Source organism: Anolis sagrei, chromosome 1 (assembly GCF_037176765.1).
Source record: "Anolis sagrei isolate rAnoSag1 chromosome 1, rAnoSag1.mat, whole genome shotgun sequence".
Lineage (NCBI taxonomy): Eukaryota > Metazoa > Chordata > Lepidosauria > Squamata > Dactyloidae > Anolis > Anolis sagrei.
The window spans coordinates 179,641,980-179,657,987 of record NC_090021.1 but is presented as its reverse complement, the minus strand read 5'-3'; the positions used below and the strand labels follow the sequence as shown (position 1 = coordinate 179,657,987).

At 40.1% G+C, this 16,008-nt stretch overlaps 1 protein-coding gene across 1 annotated transcript in view; it reads right to left on the bottom strand.

Annotated features, from left to right (window-relative positions):
- The window catches only part of DNAH7 (dynein axonemal heavy chain 7), a 184,480-nt gene that overhangs the window by 114,888 nt on the left and 53,584 nt on the right, over positions 1–16,008 (bottom strand). Inside the window, exons 19-26 of the mRNA XM_060780806.2 lie at positions 15,122–15,315; positions 11,923–12,121; positions 8,279–8,419; positions 7,521–7,733; positions 3,185–3,294; positions 1,112–1,280; positions 790–892; positions 569–696 (exon numbers count right to left, since the gene is read on the bottom strand). Coding sequence (XP_060636789.2) covers positions 569–696; positions 790–892; positions 1,112–1,280; positions 3,185–3,294; positions 7,521–7,733; positions 8,279–8,419; positions 11,923–12,121; positions 15,122–15,315 — 1,257 coding nt within the window. The remainder of the gene's footprint in view (positions 1–568; positions 697–789; positions 893–1,111; positions 1,281–3,184; positions 3,295–7,520; positions 7,734–8,278; positions 8,420–11,922; positions 12,122–15,121; positions 15,316–16,008) is intronic.

The following is a 16,008-nucleotide window of genomic DNA, read 5'->3' as shown; positions in this document are numbered from 1 at the left end:
CAGAGGTAAAGACCATATGATACCCAGGAATGAAGTGCAATTTTTTATCCAGATGTTGTTGAACTGCAGCTCTCATAAAACTTAGCGGGAATCAGCAATGGTGAGGGATAATGGGAAATGTAGTTCAACAGCATCTTGAAGCCTACATGCTGTCCAGCTTTGACCTAATCTGTAGGGAGCCATGGTGACACAATGGGTTAAACACTTGGGCCACCTTAACTGTTGACTTGAAGGCCAACGGTTCAAATCAGCAAGATGGGGTGAGCTCTCATCTGTCAGCCCCAGCTTCCCATCCGGGGACATGAGGGAAGCCTCCCACAGATGGTAACACATCTGGGCATCTCTTGGGTAACATCTCTGTAGATGGTATTTGGTCACCAAATACCAAAAATCTGTCGATATACCTCAGTGAATGACCCGCATCTTCCAATTCAATATTCCCATTTGAGATAACCCTCCAGTGTAATCCTATGTATGCATACACAAACATAAGTCCTTTGAATTAAATGGTGTCCACTCAGTTATAAAGGTATTTGGGATTCCAGCCCGAATTTTTCTCTTACAGTACCTTAAGATTGTCAGGAAGTTCTGAGCGTCCAGCATAGCCGGGATTCATAGTAATAAAAACAGCACATGTTGGGTTAAGTTTGAGCTCTGTCCCTTCAAACACTAGTATATCAGAGCCAGCATTGATACCTATGACAAAAGAGAAATAGGTATCACTTTATTAACTATTGTAAATTGGCTTTATTATTTTAACCCAGCATTGATTTTTTTAAAAAAGATTACCTCTCTGGATAGTAAGAATCTGCTGAGCAACAACAGAAAGCACTTCCAAGTCGATCCTGTTAAATTCATCAAAGCAAGCCCAAGCACCACAGGAAAGCAAACCCTATCAAAAGACAAATAAACACCTATTCATTTCTTGCTTATGAATTTAGTTTAATGGAAGAAAAGCCAAAGATATATCCATTTATTCTATTTCTATGCCTACTGACACACAACAGTCAGAATGGATGCACAACCTGTGCTTCTTCCCATTCAAGTCTTGCTAAAATGGTGCTCTTTGATTCTGACTACTACACGTTGGACAGTATTCATGTGTTCACACCTTAAAGAACTTTCCCAGAGCGAGGTAATCCAGTCCATCAGAACAATTGAAAACCACACACTGCTTGGCAATCGCCTTTGCTAAGTCCTTTGTCGTCTCAGTTTTTCCAGTTCCAGCAGGTCCTTCTGGGGCCCCACCAAGATGAAGGTGCAGAGCGCCAAAGAGAGTCCTGAAATTAGAAAGGGAAGAGTAGCAGATAAATGCCTGGTGAATAATGGTATAAGGGTTGAATGAAAAGTCATGCCTCCAGCTTCATTACTTGCGTTTGGATGGGAATATTTTAATAAATCAAATGCAGAAATAATCCTTAGAATGTGCTCTTTAACTACCACTATTCACTTTTCCACATAATCACCAGACAATTGGATACATTTCTTCCAACGATGAACAAGTTTTCTGAGGCCGTCACGGAAGAAGTCGACACTCTATTTCCGCAACCCATCATGCACAGATCTTCCAATAGCCAAACAAAGCAATAATGTGACCCACACGTTCTTGTGAAATGCTGATTATGCTTGAAATTTCTCTCTGAGTGATATGACAATTGTCCTGAATCAATCTGTCAACCTTTTGTTTGTGAAACTCGGTGGTTGCTGTCAGAGGATGTCCAACTCTTTGTTTGTCACGCAAGTCAGATGTTCCCACCTCAACATCTTTAAACTTGCTCACCCAATGACGCACAGTACTCACATCAATACAATCACCATAAACAGCTTGCATTCCCTGATGAATCTCCTTTGGGGTGACACCTTCTGCTGTCAAGTATTCAATGACTGCATGTTGCTTAAGTCGCATTGACCGACTGTCTGCGCAGGGTTCCATACTTTGCACTTTAACAACACAACTGTTCAATGCTAAGGCTTCCCACCAAAATGGAGGAGACTCTACTGAACAAGCCAGTACCTGCTGCATACCAGTAATGCCATCTGTTGAGGTGTTACGAAGATGGAGGCATTACTTTTCATTCAACCCTCGTATATATGATGACGTACAGATATTCTTAGTTATTAATTTATTTACTTACTAACTTTACTTATATGCCGCTGTTCTCAGCCCAAAGGCGACTCACAGCGGTTCACAACAAATACGAACAGCAAAAATTCAGTGCTACAGTATAGAAACAGTTAACAACCTAACACATTACACAATTAATAAACAGTTACTACAATACCCATTCACTGTCGTCTTGTCATCAAAAACATGTTCCAGATTCGTCATCCATTGTTCCATTCCAGTGTTCATTAACCAATCATTGCACTAATTATTCGAACGCCTGCTCAAACAGCCAGGTCTTCACTTTTTTGCGGAATACTATTAGAGATGGTGCTAGCCTAATGTCCGTAGGAAGGGCGTTCTTCACTTTACTAAGGCAGTCCAAAACATTTGTACTGCCAGAAGAGCAATTCTACCATAGGATAGAGGAGTGATCCCAAGATTTGGTTCTTCAAGAGTTTGGGACTTACAGCTTGGCCAACTGTCTAGAATTGTGGGAGCTGAAGTCCGAAATGGCTGGAAGAACCACTGAGCCAGGCTGAAGTTGGGATTTCCTCCAATAAACTGTGATTTACAAATTTGCCCCAAATACATCTAAAACTTGCAAATTCAGAAGTATACCTCCCTTCCCCCACCTCAAACTCCTCCAAAACCCTCTGGGAATGGTCACAATAGAAAATGGGAAATAGCTTCCAGGGCCTTGTTAGTATGCCAAAGTAGACCACAAGGGGAAATCTGACCCTTACCCCCTATAGAGTTGCCCACCGCTAATAAGAGATGTCATGAATTCGCCCTGGGTCTTATTTGAGACTTCAAGGAAGTGCTGAAACCTATCTCCAAAAATAGATTCAGCACCTTGGAGAGTTCCTTGAATGTCTAGAATAAGACTTGCAGTAGTTTCTGTGCACACGGAGAAGGAAGCACCCATTGGTTACTGAAAATTAGAAACTGCATTCCTTATGCATCACCTTCATCAAAACAGGACTACATTTGTTCATTATTGGAACTGTAAACATTGGTGACATACTTATATTATCTCTACACAAATTCTTATAACACTTTAAAGAATTTGTGATTTACCTGTAGCATCTATCAGTGAGTGGAGTAATGACCAATCTAGGGGTATTGCCAAGGTATTCATATCCATACCGCAAGCCAGCATTGATCATCTTTGTTTGCAGATGCCCTTCCTAAGGGAAAACATGGATCAGATTGCAAGAGCTTAGAAGTATTGAGTCAGAAGTACCACAATTACTTACAACTAGTTGCTTAGTGAGGTAACAAGGATATACAGACTCGCACTTCAAAAGTAATAATAAGAATAGCATAGGATAAGTTTATTGCCATTGTACATTGTACAATGAAATTAAATGTCAACACCAATCACGTTATATATATATATATGTTACAGAACAATGCACCCACCCTTCCACAGTTCGTTGCTATTGCACACAGTGAAGAACGTGATATTACTTGATTGATTAGTGAATGCTTCTGGGAATTGAAGAGGCGGGTTTAAGTTCTGCATTTATCCTATCACCGGGATTATCACCGGGATAAGCACCGGGATTGTGGCGCAGCTGGCTGAGTGGCAGCTGCATTAAGATCACTCTGACCAAAAAGGTCATGAGTTTGAAGTCAGCCCAGGTTGGAGTGGGTTTCCAACCAATTGTGTGTAGCCTGTTGTCAACCTTTGCAACCCGAAAGACAGTTGCATCTGTCAAGTAGGAAAATAAGGTACCACCTTAAAGTGTGGGGAGGTTAAATTAACTGATTTATGAGGCCATAAAGAAGACTCCAGGAAAGCATTCCGGGGACGAGGGACAGGGCCTTTTCTGTGGTAGCCCCCCCCCCCGACTTTGGAACACCCTCCCCAAGGACATCAGACAAGCCCTTACACTGGCAGTCTTTAGGAAGAGCTTGAAGACCTGGCTGTTCCGGTGTGCCTTTCCAGAATAGAAAACTCCAGCAATATGTCCCAGAAGCACTTTATCAGAGAGTTAAGATTGTCTGCACATTGCACTTACCCTAAAATCCTACATGTTACCTGTCATACTCAGCACGTTTTAAATCTGTACCCATTACAGTTAGCCCGGCCCTAGTTTTTAATTGTGTTATGGTGTATTGTTTATCGTCTATTGCTTTATGTTTTTGATTTGCTTTATAATGTTATGTGTATTGTTATGTTGTTGTTTTTGAGGCCTCGGCCCATGTAAGCCACATCGAGTCCTTTGGGAGATGCTAGCAGGGTACAAATAAAGATAATAATAATAATAATAATAATAATAATAATAATAATAATTCCAGCGGGGAAGCATGCGGGGAATGCGGAAGTGCTTCATCAGCGTCGCAGATGGACGATGAAAGTGACAGCTCCCCTGGCGGCCAGAAAAAGTTAAATAGCCTCTGTGTATGTCTGTATATGTTTGTATGTCAAAAATTGGCATTGAATGTTTGCCATATATGTGTACACTGCAATCTGCCCTGAGTCCCCTGCGGGGTGTGAAGGGCGGAATATAAAAGCTGTAAATAAATAAATAAATAAATATCAATTCTAAGGTTGGTTTAAAAACAGACAATGAAACCAATGGTACAATAACTTATTTTTCCAACTTTGTAAAGAGTAATGAAAATGGACTTCTTCTAAACCAGCCAGAGGTGGGAAGCACAAAGCTCTCCAGATGTTGAAGCCAGTGAAGTGATGGACTGCAACTCCTAGTATTCTTATCATATTAGCTACATTGACTAGGGCTGCTGAGACTTGCAGATCAACTACATCTAAAGGACTGTATGCTTCCAACCCTGAGAATAAGTGGTCCTTCCAATAATGAGGTCTTAGGCCCTTAAATATCAATACCAGTAGTTTGAACTAAAACTATGAATATGTACAAGCAGTGCAATCATTGTATGAACAGCACAATACAGAAATGTATCTATATATGATGACAAAGATTTTTTGCATTTAACATGCATTAAATGATGCAAGTCACAATCACTGAGGTTGTGTTTTCACAATTATTGGAGCTGCAGTAAGTGGGACAAGGGAAATGTAATTGCTTTCTTCCTCTACTGAACTTTCCATTTGTACTTGGGGGAAAACTCCAATTCTCATACTAGTTTGGCACCTGGGGTCTCCCAACTGTTCCACACTGGCACAACCATAATTTCCACACAGTTTTTGAAGTCATCTGCTGAAAATTACAGTATTATTCCAGTTATCTAAAAGTGCCAGAGTATAGTATTTAATATCAAATCATATCAAAGACTGGCATTCACTCAATACCTATCATTTGCTACCCACTGCAAATAGTAGAAGTACCATTATGGTATCACTGAATCTGAAAATAAAGCCAATTTAAAGGAAATGATCGATTAGGATTTTGGAAAACATTTTGACAATTCCCTTTAAGGTGAAAACAGGGGAATGGTTTCAAAAGTAAGTAGTATCCTTAATTAACACCCTGTGTTATTTCTTTATCAATACAAAATTCTGTGTGGCTAAACACATAATTACCACAATAATGCAGTTTATTGAAAACACAATAAAATACAGAATATGGATAAAACAATCATACTATTTGTTGTAATTATTAGTATTAGCATTTTACGGCCAATAAACCCAACTTGGCCTGGCAACCCATAGCAGTCATAATATGAAAATGAAAAACAAATATTCAGTTTCACTGTCAGGAAGTGGCCCTGTAGATGGCTACAAATCACTTAAGAACAATGTGCTGGATATGCATGCCACATAGCTTTTTAAAAATCATGCTGACCTGAAGGTCAGCAGTGAGACAAGGTGAGCTCCCATCTGTCAGCTCCAGCTTCTCACACGGGAACATAAGAGAAGCTTGTCACAGGATGGTAAAACATCTGGGCATCCTCTGAGCAATGTCTCTGCAGACAGCCAATTCTATCACACCAGAAGCAACTTGCAGTTTCTCGAGTTGCTTTTGACATGATAAAAATGCCATAAAGGTGATCCAGGGAAAAACCATTAAAATGGTATCAAAACCCGCAGAGACAAAGGGGAAGAACCAATGTTGCAACCCTCCTATTCCTTCCTAGACAAAGGTATATATCCATCAGCAGTATAAAAGACCAATTTCATTTCAAAACCATACATTAAACAAGACCAGAATGGATTAAGACCAAGGCTTCTTAAACTTCTTCCACTTGCAACCCATTTCCACATGATACATTTTATGTGACCCTAGGTATTTTGTATGTAAACTATGTATAAAAATCAAATATTTACTGATAACACTATGTAACAAAATTGTCTGGTCCTTACTTTGAAAGTAGTTTTTATACTCCAAAACTTCATTTTTGTGGCTGCCACAAACTATGTTGAATTGGTTGAGACTCTAGGAAATAGTCATTGAAATACTATAGCAGAAGATGCTACGGGATGTCCCACAAAAACAAAGTTTTTGCATTTTAATAAACTTTTCCAAGGTTTTATGATGGAACCTATCAGGAAATGACATTTATAACCCAGGAACAAAAATTGTATTACATAGTGTAATAAATCAGCATTTGCAAGGCTTACTAAACAGGTTAATTTTTCTTTTTGTGGAGTACACCTGAAGCCTTTTCTGCACAGTCCACCGTAAACACTGGACATTGTTGCTAACAGATTTGTGTAAACGGGTGATATTTAGAAACCTCTTAGTGTTGTTGATTATTATTATTATTATTATTATTATTATTATTATTATTTCTTATCTGCCTCTCCTTGTGGCTCAAAGTGGGTTACAGCATGATTAAAACACATAAACATTAAAAATTCTATAAAAATAAATATATTTCCATAAAAGATACATATTAAAATACATATACATATTAAAATAAAAAATAAGAGCAGAAGGTGCCATTCCCTCACACAAGGATGAACCATCCACACCTCAGACCCATAGGCCATCCTTCACTGATAGATGGGATATTTAAAATCTCTATCCTGCTCGATTTAGCTCCAGTTCAAAGGCTTGGTCCTTGGCTCAGGAAATAAATACAGAATTACAACAGTCAGATTGAGGCCGCTCAGCTCAAACATACATTACTGCTCTGAAAAAAAAAATCAAATCAAATCTAGACTTCTCCAGCAAGATCAGGGAAACTAAATTCGGCCTTTTGACAGAAAATGTTTTATCTGTGCACCTCCTGCAAATTCAGCAAGTGCACCGGCAACATGGTGATGAAAAAGTCATTTTAATTATAAACTGTATTAGTATGGCTATTAGCCATCTTACCTCAGAATCCACAGAATGATGGGTGAGGTATCTTTTGTCATCAGCAAAAAAAAAAAAAGATTGCTCATATTCGTGTATCTTTCCTCCTGTGTCAGCAGATGAACCCAAATTGAAAAGCTGTGAACAGAAATTGCTTCCTAATCGGATTCGCAAACATCACTTACCTCCCAGTAGTACCTAAGCTGACTTAGCCATTCAAAGTCACTGTCGTCGTTGATGTGCTTGCTTACGAGGGACGCCAGCACATCCCTGGCGTGGACGTCCAGGACAACGAGCGCGCCAAGAGTCACGCGGTTCTGTTTGGACAGCTTTCCTCGCACCAAGGTGACAATGCCATCAATCTGCCCATTGCATTGCTCCAGGTAATTTTCCAGCGCCTGGAGCAGGTCGGGAAAACAAGGAAACAGGGATGAGTCAGTTTCCTCTTCGCCACAGAAATATGCAAAGCTTTGCTCATACTACGTCATTTAAAACTTATCTTTTTGCAAGGTTTCTCTTCATGGTTAACAGTTTGTGAGTGGATTCTTAGTGGGAGAGCACAAGATGACCAAAAAGGTGTTGTACGTCTGGGGAAAAGTGGGTTTGTTCATCCCAAGAACCACCTGCAATTTTGAAGATGACTGCACTCAAAGAGACAGTTTAGGGCCGTGGTGACTAAATGAGATCAACTAGAAGTTACCAAAGACAAGTGTGTGTGTATGGGTAACCAGGAAGCCACACTCATTGATTTCAAGGCTGCCTTAAAGTGGATGGAGACGCTGGAAGGTGAATTATAAATTGGAATTACTGTGTCCAATTTGTGTGTTATCCCATCCACGGCTTTCCAACTAATGCTACAAAAATATCACATTGTCAAACATCTCTTCAAAGGGAGAGTGGAAATACTGGTCAAAAGAATCATTTATAGTTCAAATACACCTACCGTCTGACCCTTTTTTATAGCTGCTTGCACTTCTGAGGTCCAGAAAGCCTGGGATACACAAAGAACTGTCTGTCCAGGCCATTCTCTAACCCAGTCTATACGGACAGAATTTGGATAGGCTTGTATTGCAGAGGAAATCACCTGGTGATAGAAAGATGAAATTACAATTGCAACATCAGACGAGCTAGCTCTCTATGCAGTCTCAACCTCGGCTACCTCACATGGGCTGTTGCCTAGATAAGAAGTGGGGAAACTTATGTATGTGATCCAGATAGAACAGGAGGATAAAACATAAAACGTCTTTCTCCCCATTTCCAATATTTTGCAATGGAATTCAGTTCCTTGGAACTAAATTTGTTAGATCACCTTTTTGTTAGATCCTTGTTAGATCTTTTTTTGTGGTTCAGGTGATGGGAGATACACAACTCTTTGCCATGGTAATGGAATATTATGGGATACAAGTGGAACCACATTCTACATAACATCTGGGATACGCTGATTGTACTTTTCCTGCATGACAGGTGGTTGGACTAGATGGTCTATGTGGTCTCTTCCAACTCTATTATTCTATTTTTCTAGGTGCAAAGATTACTACAGACACAGACTGCAGCCAGGAAATCAGAAGACATTTACTTTTGGGAGAGGAGCAATGACCAACCTTAATAAAATAGTGAAGAGTAGAGACATCAGACTGGCAATGAAGATCCACATAATTAAAGCAGTGGTATTCCCTGTAGTAACCTACGGATGTGAGAGCTGGACCATAAGGAAGGCTAAGCTAAAGAAGATAGATGCTTTTGAACTGTGGTACTGGAGGAAATTCTGAGAGTGCTTTGGACCACAAGAAGATTCAACCAGTCCATACTCAAGGAAATAAAGCCCGGATGCTCACTGGAGGGAAGGATAGTAGAGGCAAAGATGAAGTACTTTGGCCACATAAAAGTGCCTTGGACCGCAAGAAGATCTAATCAGTCCGTACTCCAGGAAATAAAGCCCAACTGCTCGCTGGAGGGAAGGATATTAGAAGTGAATATGAAGTATTTTGGCCACATCATGAGAAGACAGGAAAGCTTGGAGAAGACAATTATGCTGGGGAAGATGGAAGAAAAAAGGAAGAGGGGCTGACCAAGGGCAAGACGGGTGGATGGTATCCTTGAAGTGACTGTCTTAACCTGGAAGGAGCTGGGGATGGCCACGGTCAACAGGGAGCTCTGGCGTGGGCTGGTCCATGAGGTCACGAAGAGTCAGAAGCGACTGAATGAATAAACAGCAATATGAAGAGAAGTATTTGCCTTCAAGTGCGAATCAAATTATTTTCTCATTTCAGGATCCCTTGGATGTAGGGGCAGAAGTTAATTTTGGGTGGGGAAAAGCACAAGAAGATCCTCTCAGGCCACATGCTGTGCCAACTACGCACATGCTTTTGAATAAAACGAATATTAAGATTGGAGCTATGCATTTAATATAGCACACAGTTTAAACACAGATACACTTCACATACACTGAGGTCTGAAGTGTATGACTTCCCTGCTATTCAGGAGCATCAAAGATGATTTGTGTGATTCAGCTTTCCTTGTATTTCAGCAAGCGTGTATTATACATTATGTTTTAGCCTGGTGAGAGGACTCGCACACTCTGCCGCAACAGCATGATTTTCAGCTCAGAATCCGATTCGTGCCTTTTCAAGTTCCATGCTTGGCAGCCCTAGTTGCATGCCAATTCGGAGCACCTAAATTTGAGAGGAATTAGCTCCCTTGACTTTGAAAAGAACAAATCAACTTCCATCTAAGAATGATTGAAGCATTGTCTGTAAGCCTGGTCTAGCCTTGATCGACATAAAAAGATTAAAACCACATGTTTAAAGATTAGCCCATTCAATGAAGCTTTTCAATCTCAGCGTCAGGAGACGAGGCCAAGAATGCACTGTATGACAATTACAAAAAGAAAGGAATGGAAAAGAAAAGAAAAAAGGGGGTTGTCTAATTGGAAAGATGGATCAATATAGTTAATGGAGCAAATTTACATCAAAAACATATTCAAAACTAAAACCACCAATTTAGCATTTCTAACAGACTGTATTCACAGAATAACAAACTACCAGCAGACACCATAAAATGGTTTCTTTTTGTGGCTCTAGTATAATTTTCTCGGGGCTTAAAATTGTGTTTATTGTTAATTCATGAGAAATTTGACTACAATACACTGCCAGCATGCTGTAGTAGTTTGAAAAATTGACTATGACTCTGGACACCAGGATTCAAATTTCCAGTCAGTCATGGAGACCTACTGAGTGACCTTTGGAAAATCCCATTCTCTCAGCCTCAGCTGAGAGGAAATGATGAACCCCCTTCTGAACAAACCCTGCCAAGAAAATCCCATGAGAGTTTCACCTTAAGGTTGCTATAAGTCAAAATGTCTTGAAGGCAAATAACAGCATTGGCTGCAACAAGAACAACACCTAAAACAACTTAAGAGGAATTGAGAGTTGGGGGGCTACATTTCAGAGTACTTGGAAATCAAGTTAAGATAGAGACACAAAAAGAAAACTAAATATGACCAAAGGTTTTAAAAATTTGAAGTGGCTGGAAATGTTGACTATTTATACCAGGGGACCTCAAACTAAGGCCCGGGGGCCAAATTCGGCCCTCCAAGGTCATTTACCCGGCCCTCGTTTAGGGTCAACCTAAGTCTGTTACAACTTGAAGGCACACCACAACAACAATCCTATCTCATTAGCCAAAAGCAGGCCAACACTTCCCATTGAAATACTAATAAATTTAAATTTGTTAAAATTGTTCTTCATTTTAATTATTGTATTGTTTATAAGTGGGTTTTGCACTACAAATAAGATATGTGCAGTGTACATAGGAATTCATTTATGGTTTTTTTTTCAAATTATAATCCGGCCCTCCAACAGTTTGGAGGACTGTGACCTGGCCCTCTATTTAAAAAGTTTGGGGACCTCTGATTTAGACAATCCATTTTAAGTTATGCTGTTCAAAGATTTGTTTTTCTAAAAAGCTATTATTTGCAGAACATTCACTGTGTCCGAAGGCCAACTCGCGTCTACCACAGGAACACACTCTCAGTAGTTGCCCCTTAGCTATGGAACTCCCTCCCCGGTGAAATTAGATCAGCTCCCTCCCTCTTGACCTTCAGGGGGGAAAAACTATAAATGTGGTTGTAGAACCAAGCCTTTTATTAGTAGTTTTGAACAGTGCAATGAATGAATGAATACAAAATAGTATAATGATGAATGGAATGGCTTTGGATTAAGATTTTGGACTATGTGGTTTTAATGAATTATTTTAATGTTTAATGTTTTTAACTTTTCAGATTTTAATGTATTGGTTTATTTTATTGTATGTATTTGTGCAGTCTTGAATTGCTGCCTATTGTAAGGCCTCTCTGAATACCCTTTGGCGTGAGAAGGGCGGGGAATAAATGTGGTAAATAAATAGAAGTTTGTGTTCTCCTGGCTAATAACAAAGTGTATATGAAAAAAGAGTGTCAGAATTAACATTGTATCTAATTTGATAAGAATAGCCAACTTCTTCAAACATTTTGTTTTGTTATTAGAACTAGTGACTTTATCTGTTTGCTTTTCTATCAAAAGAAACTCAAGCCAAGTGTGTTTTATTTACCTTGTGGATGGAATTCACCATTGCTGATTCCAGTTCAACTAACCATTTTTCCACTTGACCTCTTGCTTTAGCTGTTGATATTGTGGTTATGAGTTCTACTACTTCTCCTTCACTGCTTTTCATGTGGGTGATATCCAAGACTTCAGTAAACTCAACACTTGCAATGCCTTCAAAACACTTCTTCAAGTGAGGCTTTACACTGGAAAAATAAAAGAAAGGATTAAGAGAAACAAACGTTGCATTACAGAACAAGTGACGACTCCTTCAAAGGAGAAGTTATTTGCACATTGTACAGTTAGATTAATGACCTCATGCTATCTCAATGAGTCAGAACAGTTACTTCTATCCACAAATGTTTTTCATTCCTGTATCATATTTGCAAAAACTCCATACATTAAAGACCACTTTTTTTTTTGCAGTAAATCCTTTCCAAAGCACATTAGGCACAGACATGGCAACTATAGGAACGGTCCTACTGAATTTCCAATGGAACATACCAGGAATGATCTGTAGTCCTGCATGATGATGACCAATTCTTAAAATATTTCGATGCTGCTTACTGTTGTTGTTTTCAGTTATCATAGATTCAAGAGCCACACTCAGAAAAAGGCAATCAAAATAACAATTTATCCCAAACTTTTATTGGTGTGATCAGGCCCGTAGCCAGGATTTTGTTTCGGGGGGAGCTGAGTTTGATTCGGGGGGGGGGGGGGGGCTGAGTCTGAGTGAAAGAGGGTCTACCCTAGCAAACCTTTTGTATCATTACCCCAATACCCCCATGCATATGGGATATATTGAGCATGGTGATCAGATCATGATATAAATAAACATAACAGTTTAAATAATGCACCAGTAAGGCCTTCTCGTGGACCACCATGAGAATTTCATTTCGGGGGGGGGGGGGCTGAAGCCCCTCAAGCCCTCCCCCCCCCCCCCCGCTACATGCCTGGGTGTGATAAAGAATCATTGTCCTGACTCATTTGTTTGTTGCTATGAGTCTTCACATTGACTCTGACTTACATATAACAATGAGTATCATAGGGCTTTTTTTTTTTGACACAACAGATTCAGAAGAGAGTTGCCATTGCTTTCATCTGAGGTTCAAAGAGTGTGACTTGCCCAAGGTCACCCAGTAGACTGAAACACCGATCTCTTAGGCCCCACCTACACCACCACACAATGCAGCTTCATAATGCAGTTTAACTGCATTATATGTCAATGTTGACTGGTAAAATGCAGTTCAATGCACTTAAACTGCATTCTGAAACTGCATTATATGGCAGTGTAGGAGGAACCTTACAGCCCAGGTCTAACATTCAAATCCCTATCACATCTGTCCTCTCTGCCTCATTTGCCATGCTGCAATTCATCTTTCATACTGAGATCCCAATTCACATATCAGACTCTGTTTGCACAGCACTCAACAAATGAAGAGAGGATTGTGCTTGCTCACTTCACCACCTACGACTGACCTAGCCTCCCCAATATTTGTATATCCAACTTCTCAAGGGCAGCATATAGGGCAAAGAGGGGGAAAGGGTGGAATATTTTGAGAGAATAGGACAGCTATATGTGGTGCTGGAAAGGCAAAGGTTTCAGACAGAGATAAATATTAGGACCAGAACTTGGAAAATGTGACTAGTGGGGTCTGATTAGGGGATTCTCTTGCATGGGAGGTGTAATGGGTGTTTCCCCCACAAGCTTGAGTTGGTATAAGAATAAAGAGACAGAGAAACAAAGCTAGAAAGACTTTTGAAAGTAAACACGTGACATTTTGTTAGATCAGAAGCAGATAGGAAGCCAGAGTGGGGATTGCAAAGGAGTGTCATATGGTCTGACCATCAAGAAAGTAGGTTGTTTTTGTGTGCGTTCAAGTCATTTGGTGACCTGAAAGTGAACCTATCATAGGGTTTTCTGAGGGCCCTGCCAGACAGGCCCAAAAATACGGGGCCTGTCGTGCTTTTACTGGCAGCATCCAAACGACACCTCCTGTAAAAGCAAATTAATTTGGGACAAAGCAGATAAACCCTGCTTTGTCCCAAATTAGATACTACATTAGATCCAGGCCTTTCTGAAAGGCCCAGATCTAATGGAGTATTGAGCCTGTGGGGACTCAGCGACGTGTAGTCCTTGGACAATGCAGGGGTGAGGCCCCATCATCATCTCGCACCTTTTGGGCTCTTGGAGCTCAAAGGTGCGAGATGGCACCCACCCCCTCTCCCAAAATCCCCAAAAGAAGCCCCTTAAGTTGTAAAACAGCTTACCCAGCCACCATTAAGGTACTGCTGGAGTCCTCCTGGCATGTAGAAATGATGCACCAGGAGATGGTGGGGGCAAGGAGTGATTTTCCTCCCCAACCCCCCCTCCCACTCCCTGTATCTTGGCATGTCATTTCTTTGCATCAGGAGGACTCCAGCAGTACCTTAATGGCGGCTGGGTAAGTTGTTTTACATTTTAAGGGCTTCTTTTGGGGGGGGGGGTCCCATGCCATCCCAGCAGTTACCAGGATGGCATGGGGACACCCCTCCCCCCGGGAAGCCTGGGTTTTGAGGTGGACAGAAATGTGAGCCAAAGCGGGTTTTAAAAACCCACTTTGGTGTGCATTTCTGTCATGTCTGGAAGCGCCCTGAGAGTGTGTGATTCACATAAGTCCACTTAGGGGGTTTCCATGGCTAAATGGAGAATTGAACCTTGGTCTCCAGTCATAGTCCAGAGGGCTGAAGAAACACAAGGGAGGAATCAAGACCACATAAAATTCAAATGATCATGGCTGGGGTGGCCCAAGCTCCTTCTACACTTCCATTTAAAATCCATATTATATGCTTTGAACTGGATTATATGGCAGTGTAGACTCAGATAATCCAGTTCAAAGTAGATAATGTGGATTATATGATTTTATAATCTGGATTATATAGCAGTGTAGAAGGGACCCCAGAAGAGATATAATTTAAGGATGAACATGAGCTTTCATAAAGGGACAGATATAAAATACAGTCATTTCTGAAAAGAGAAGCAATGCAATTCATCTAAATATAAACTAAATATTTAAAAGAGGTGTTGAATGTGAAGTCATAGCTTCAGTTAGATAGATGGTCAATAGACAAGGAAAGCAGGTGCACTTAACATCTGAAGAGAACAAGTTGTTTACCCACTAAAATGTATAGTCCTTAATAAAAAAACATTTTGACTCTCACTATACCGTGTAGGATCTTTGGTCTCCGAGAGAATCTCGAGCAACTCATCATTGGATAAGAAGAAGAATCTGGGGAAGAACAGTCGCTTCTTCTCTAAATATTCATTCAATCCCTTAAGAATTAATTCCAGGAACTCATTGGACTTCTTCAGCCTCTCTAACATCTTTTCTATCATCACTACTGTAAGAACATGTTTGTCCTGAGGGGGAGGAAATGAAAGGAATAATTAGGCCAATTTAAAAGTTAGATGTTAAATACTTCATTCTAAATTTAGGCTCCAGAGTGAAAACAAATGTGATTCATTCTTTTGAAATTCTGTGCAATTTTTAATAATGAAGCTTAAAAAAAAAAAACCTTTTCTGATAGCATCTTTTGGAATCATTTGGACTGCCATATAATCCAGACTATCAATGCAGATAATACAGATTATATGAGTCTACGCTGCCATATAATCCAGTTAAAAGCAGATAATCTAGATTTTATATAGCAGTGTAGATGAGATCATAGAACTGGAAGAAGGAAGAAGTGCCGCCCAGTGCAAACTCCTACCATGCAGGGATACACAACTCCTGGAAGATACTTATGCAACATCTATTTAAAAGGAAGGCAATAGCACCCCCCCCCCCAAAAAAAAACAACAACAACAGTAATCTACTGCTTAACTGTTTGTACAGAAAAGTTATTCCTAATGTATTGTCTTCTATTCTCTGGAGCAGATGAAAATAAGATCACTCCATCTTCTATATGACACCTTGTCATATATTTCAAGATGGCTTTAATGACACCATTATTTTCTCTTCCCCAAGTTAAAAATATTCAAATCCTTAAGCCAATCCCCTAAAACTTGGTCTTTTGTCTTTCCTAGCTGGTTACCTTTCTGAGATACAGTCCT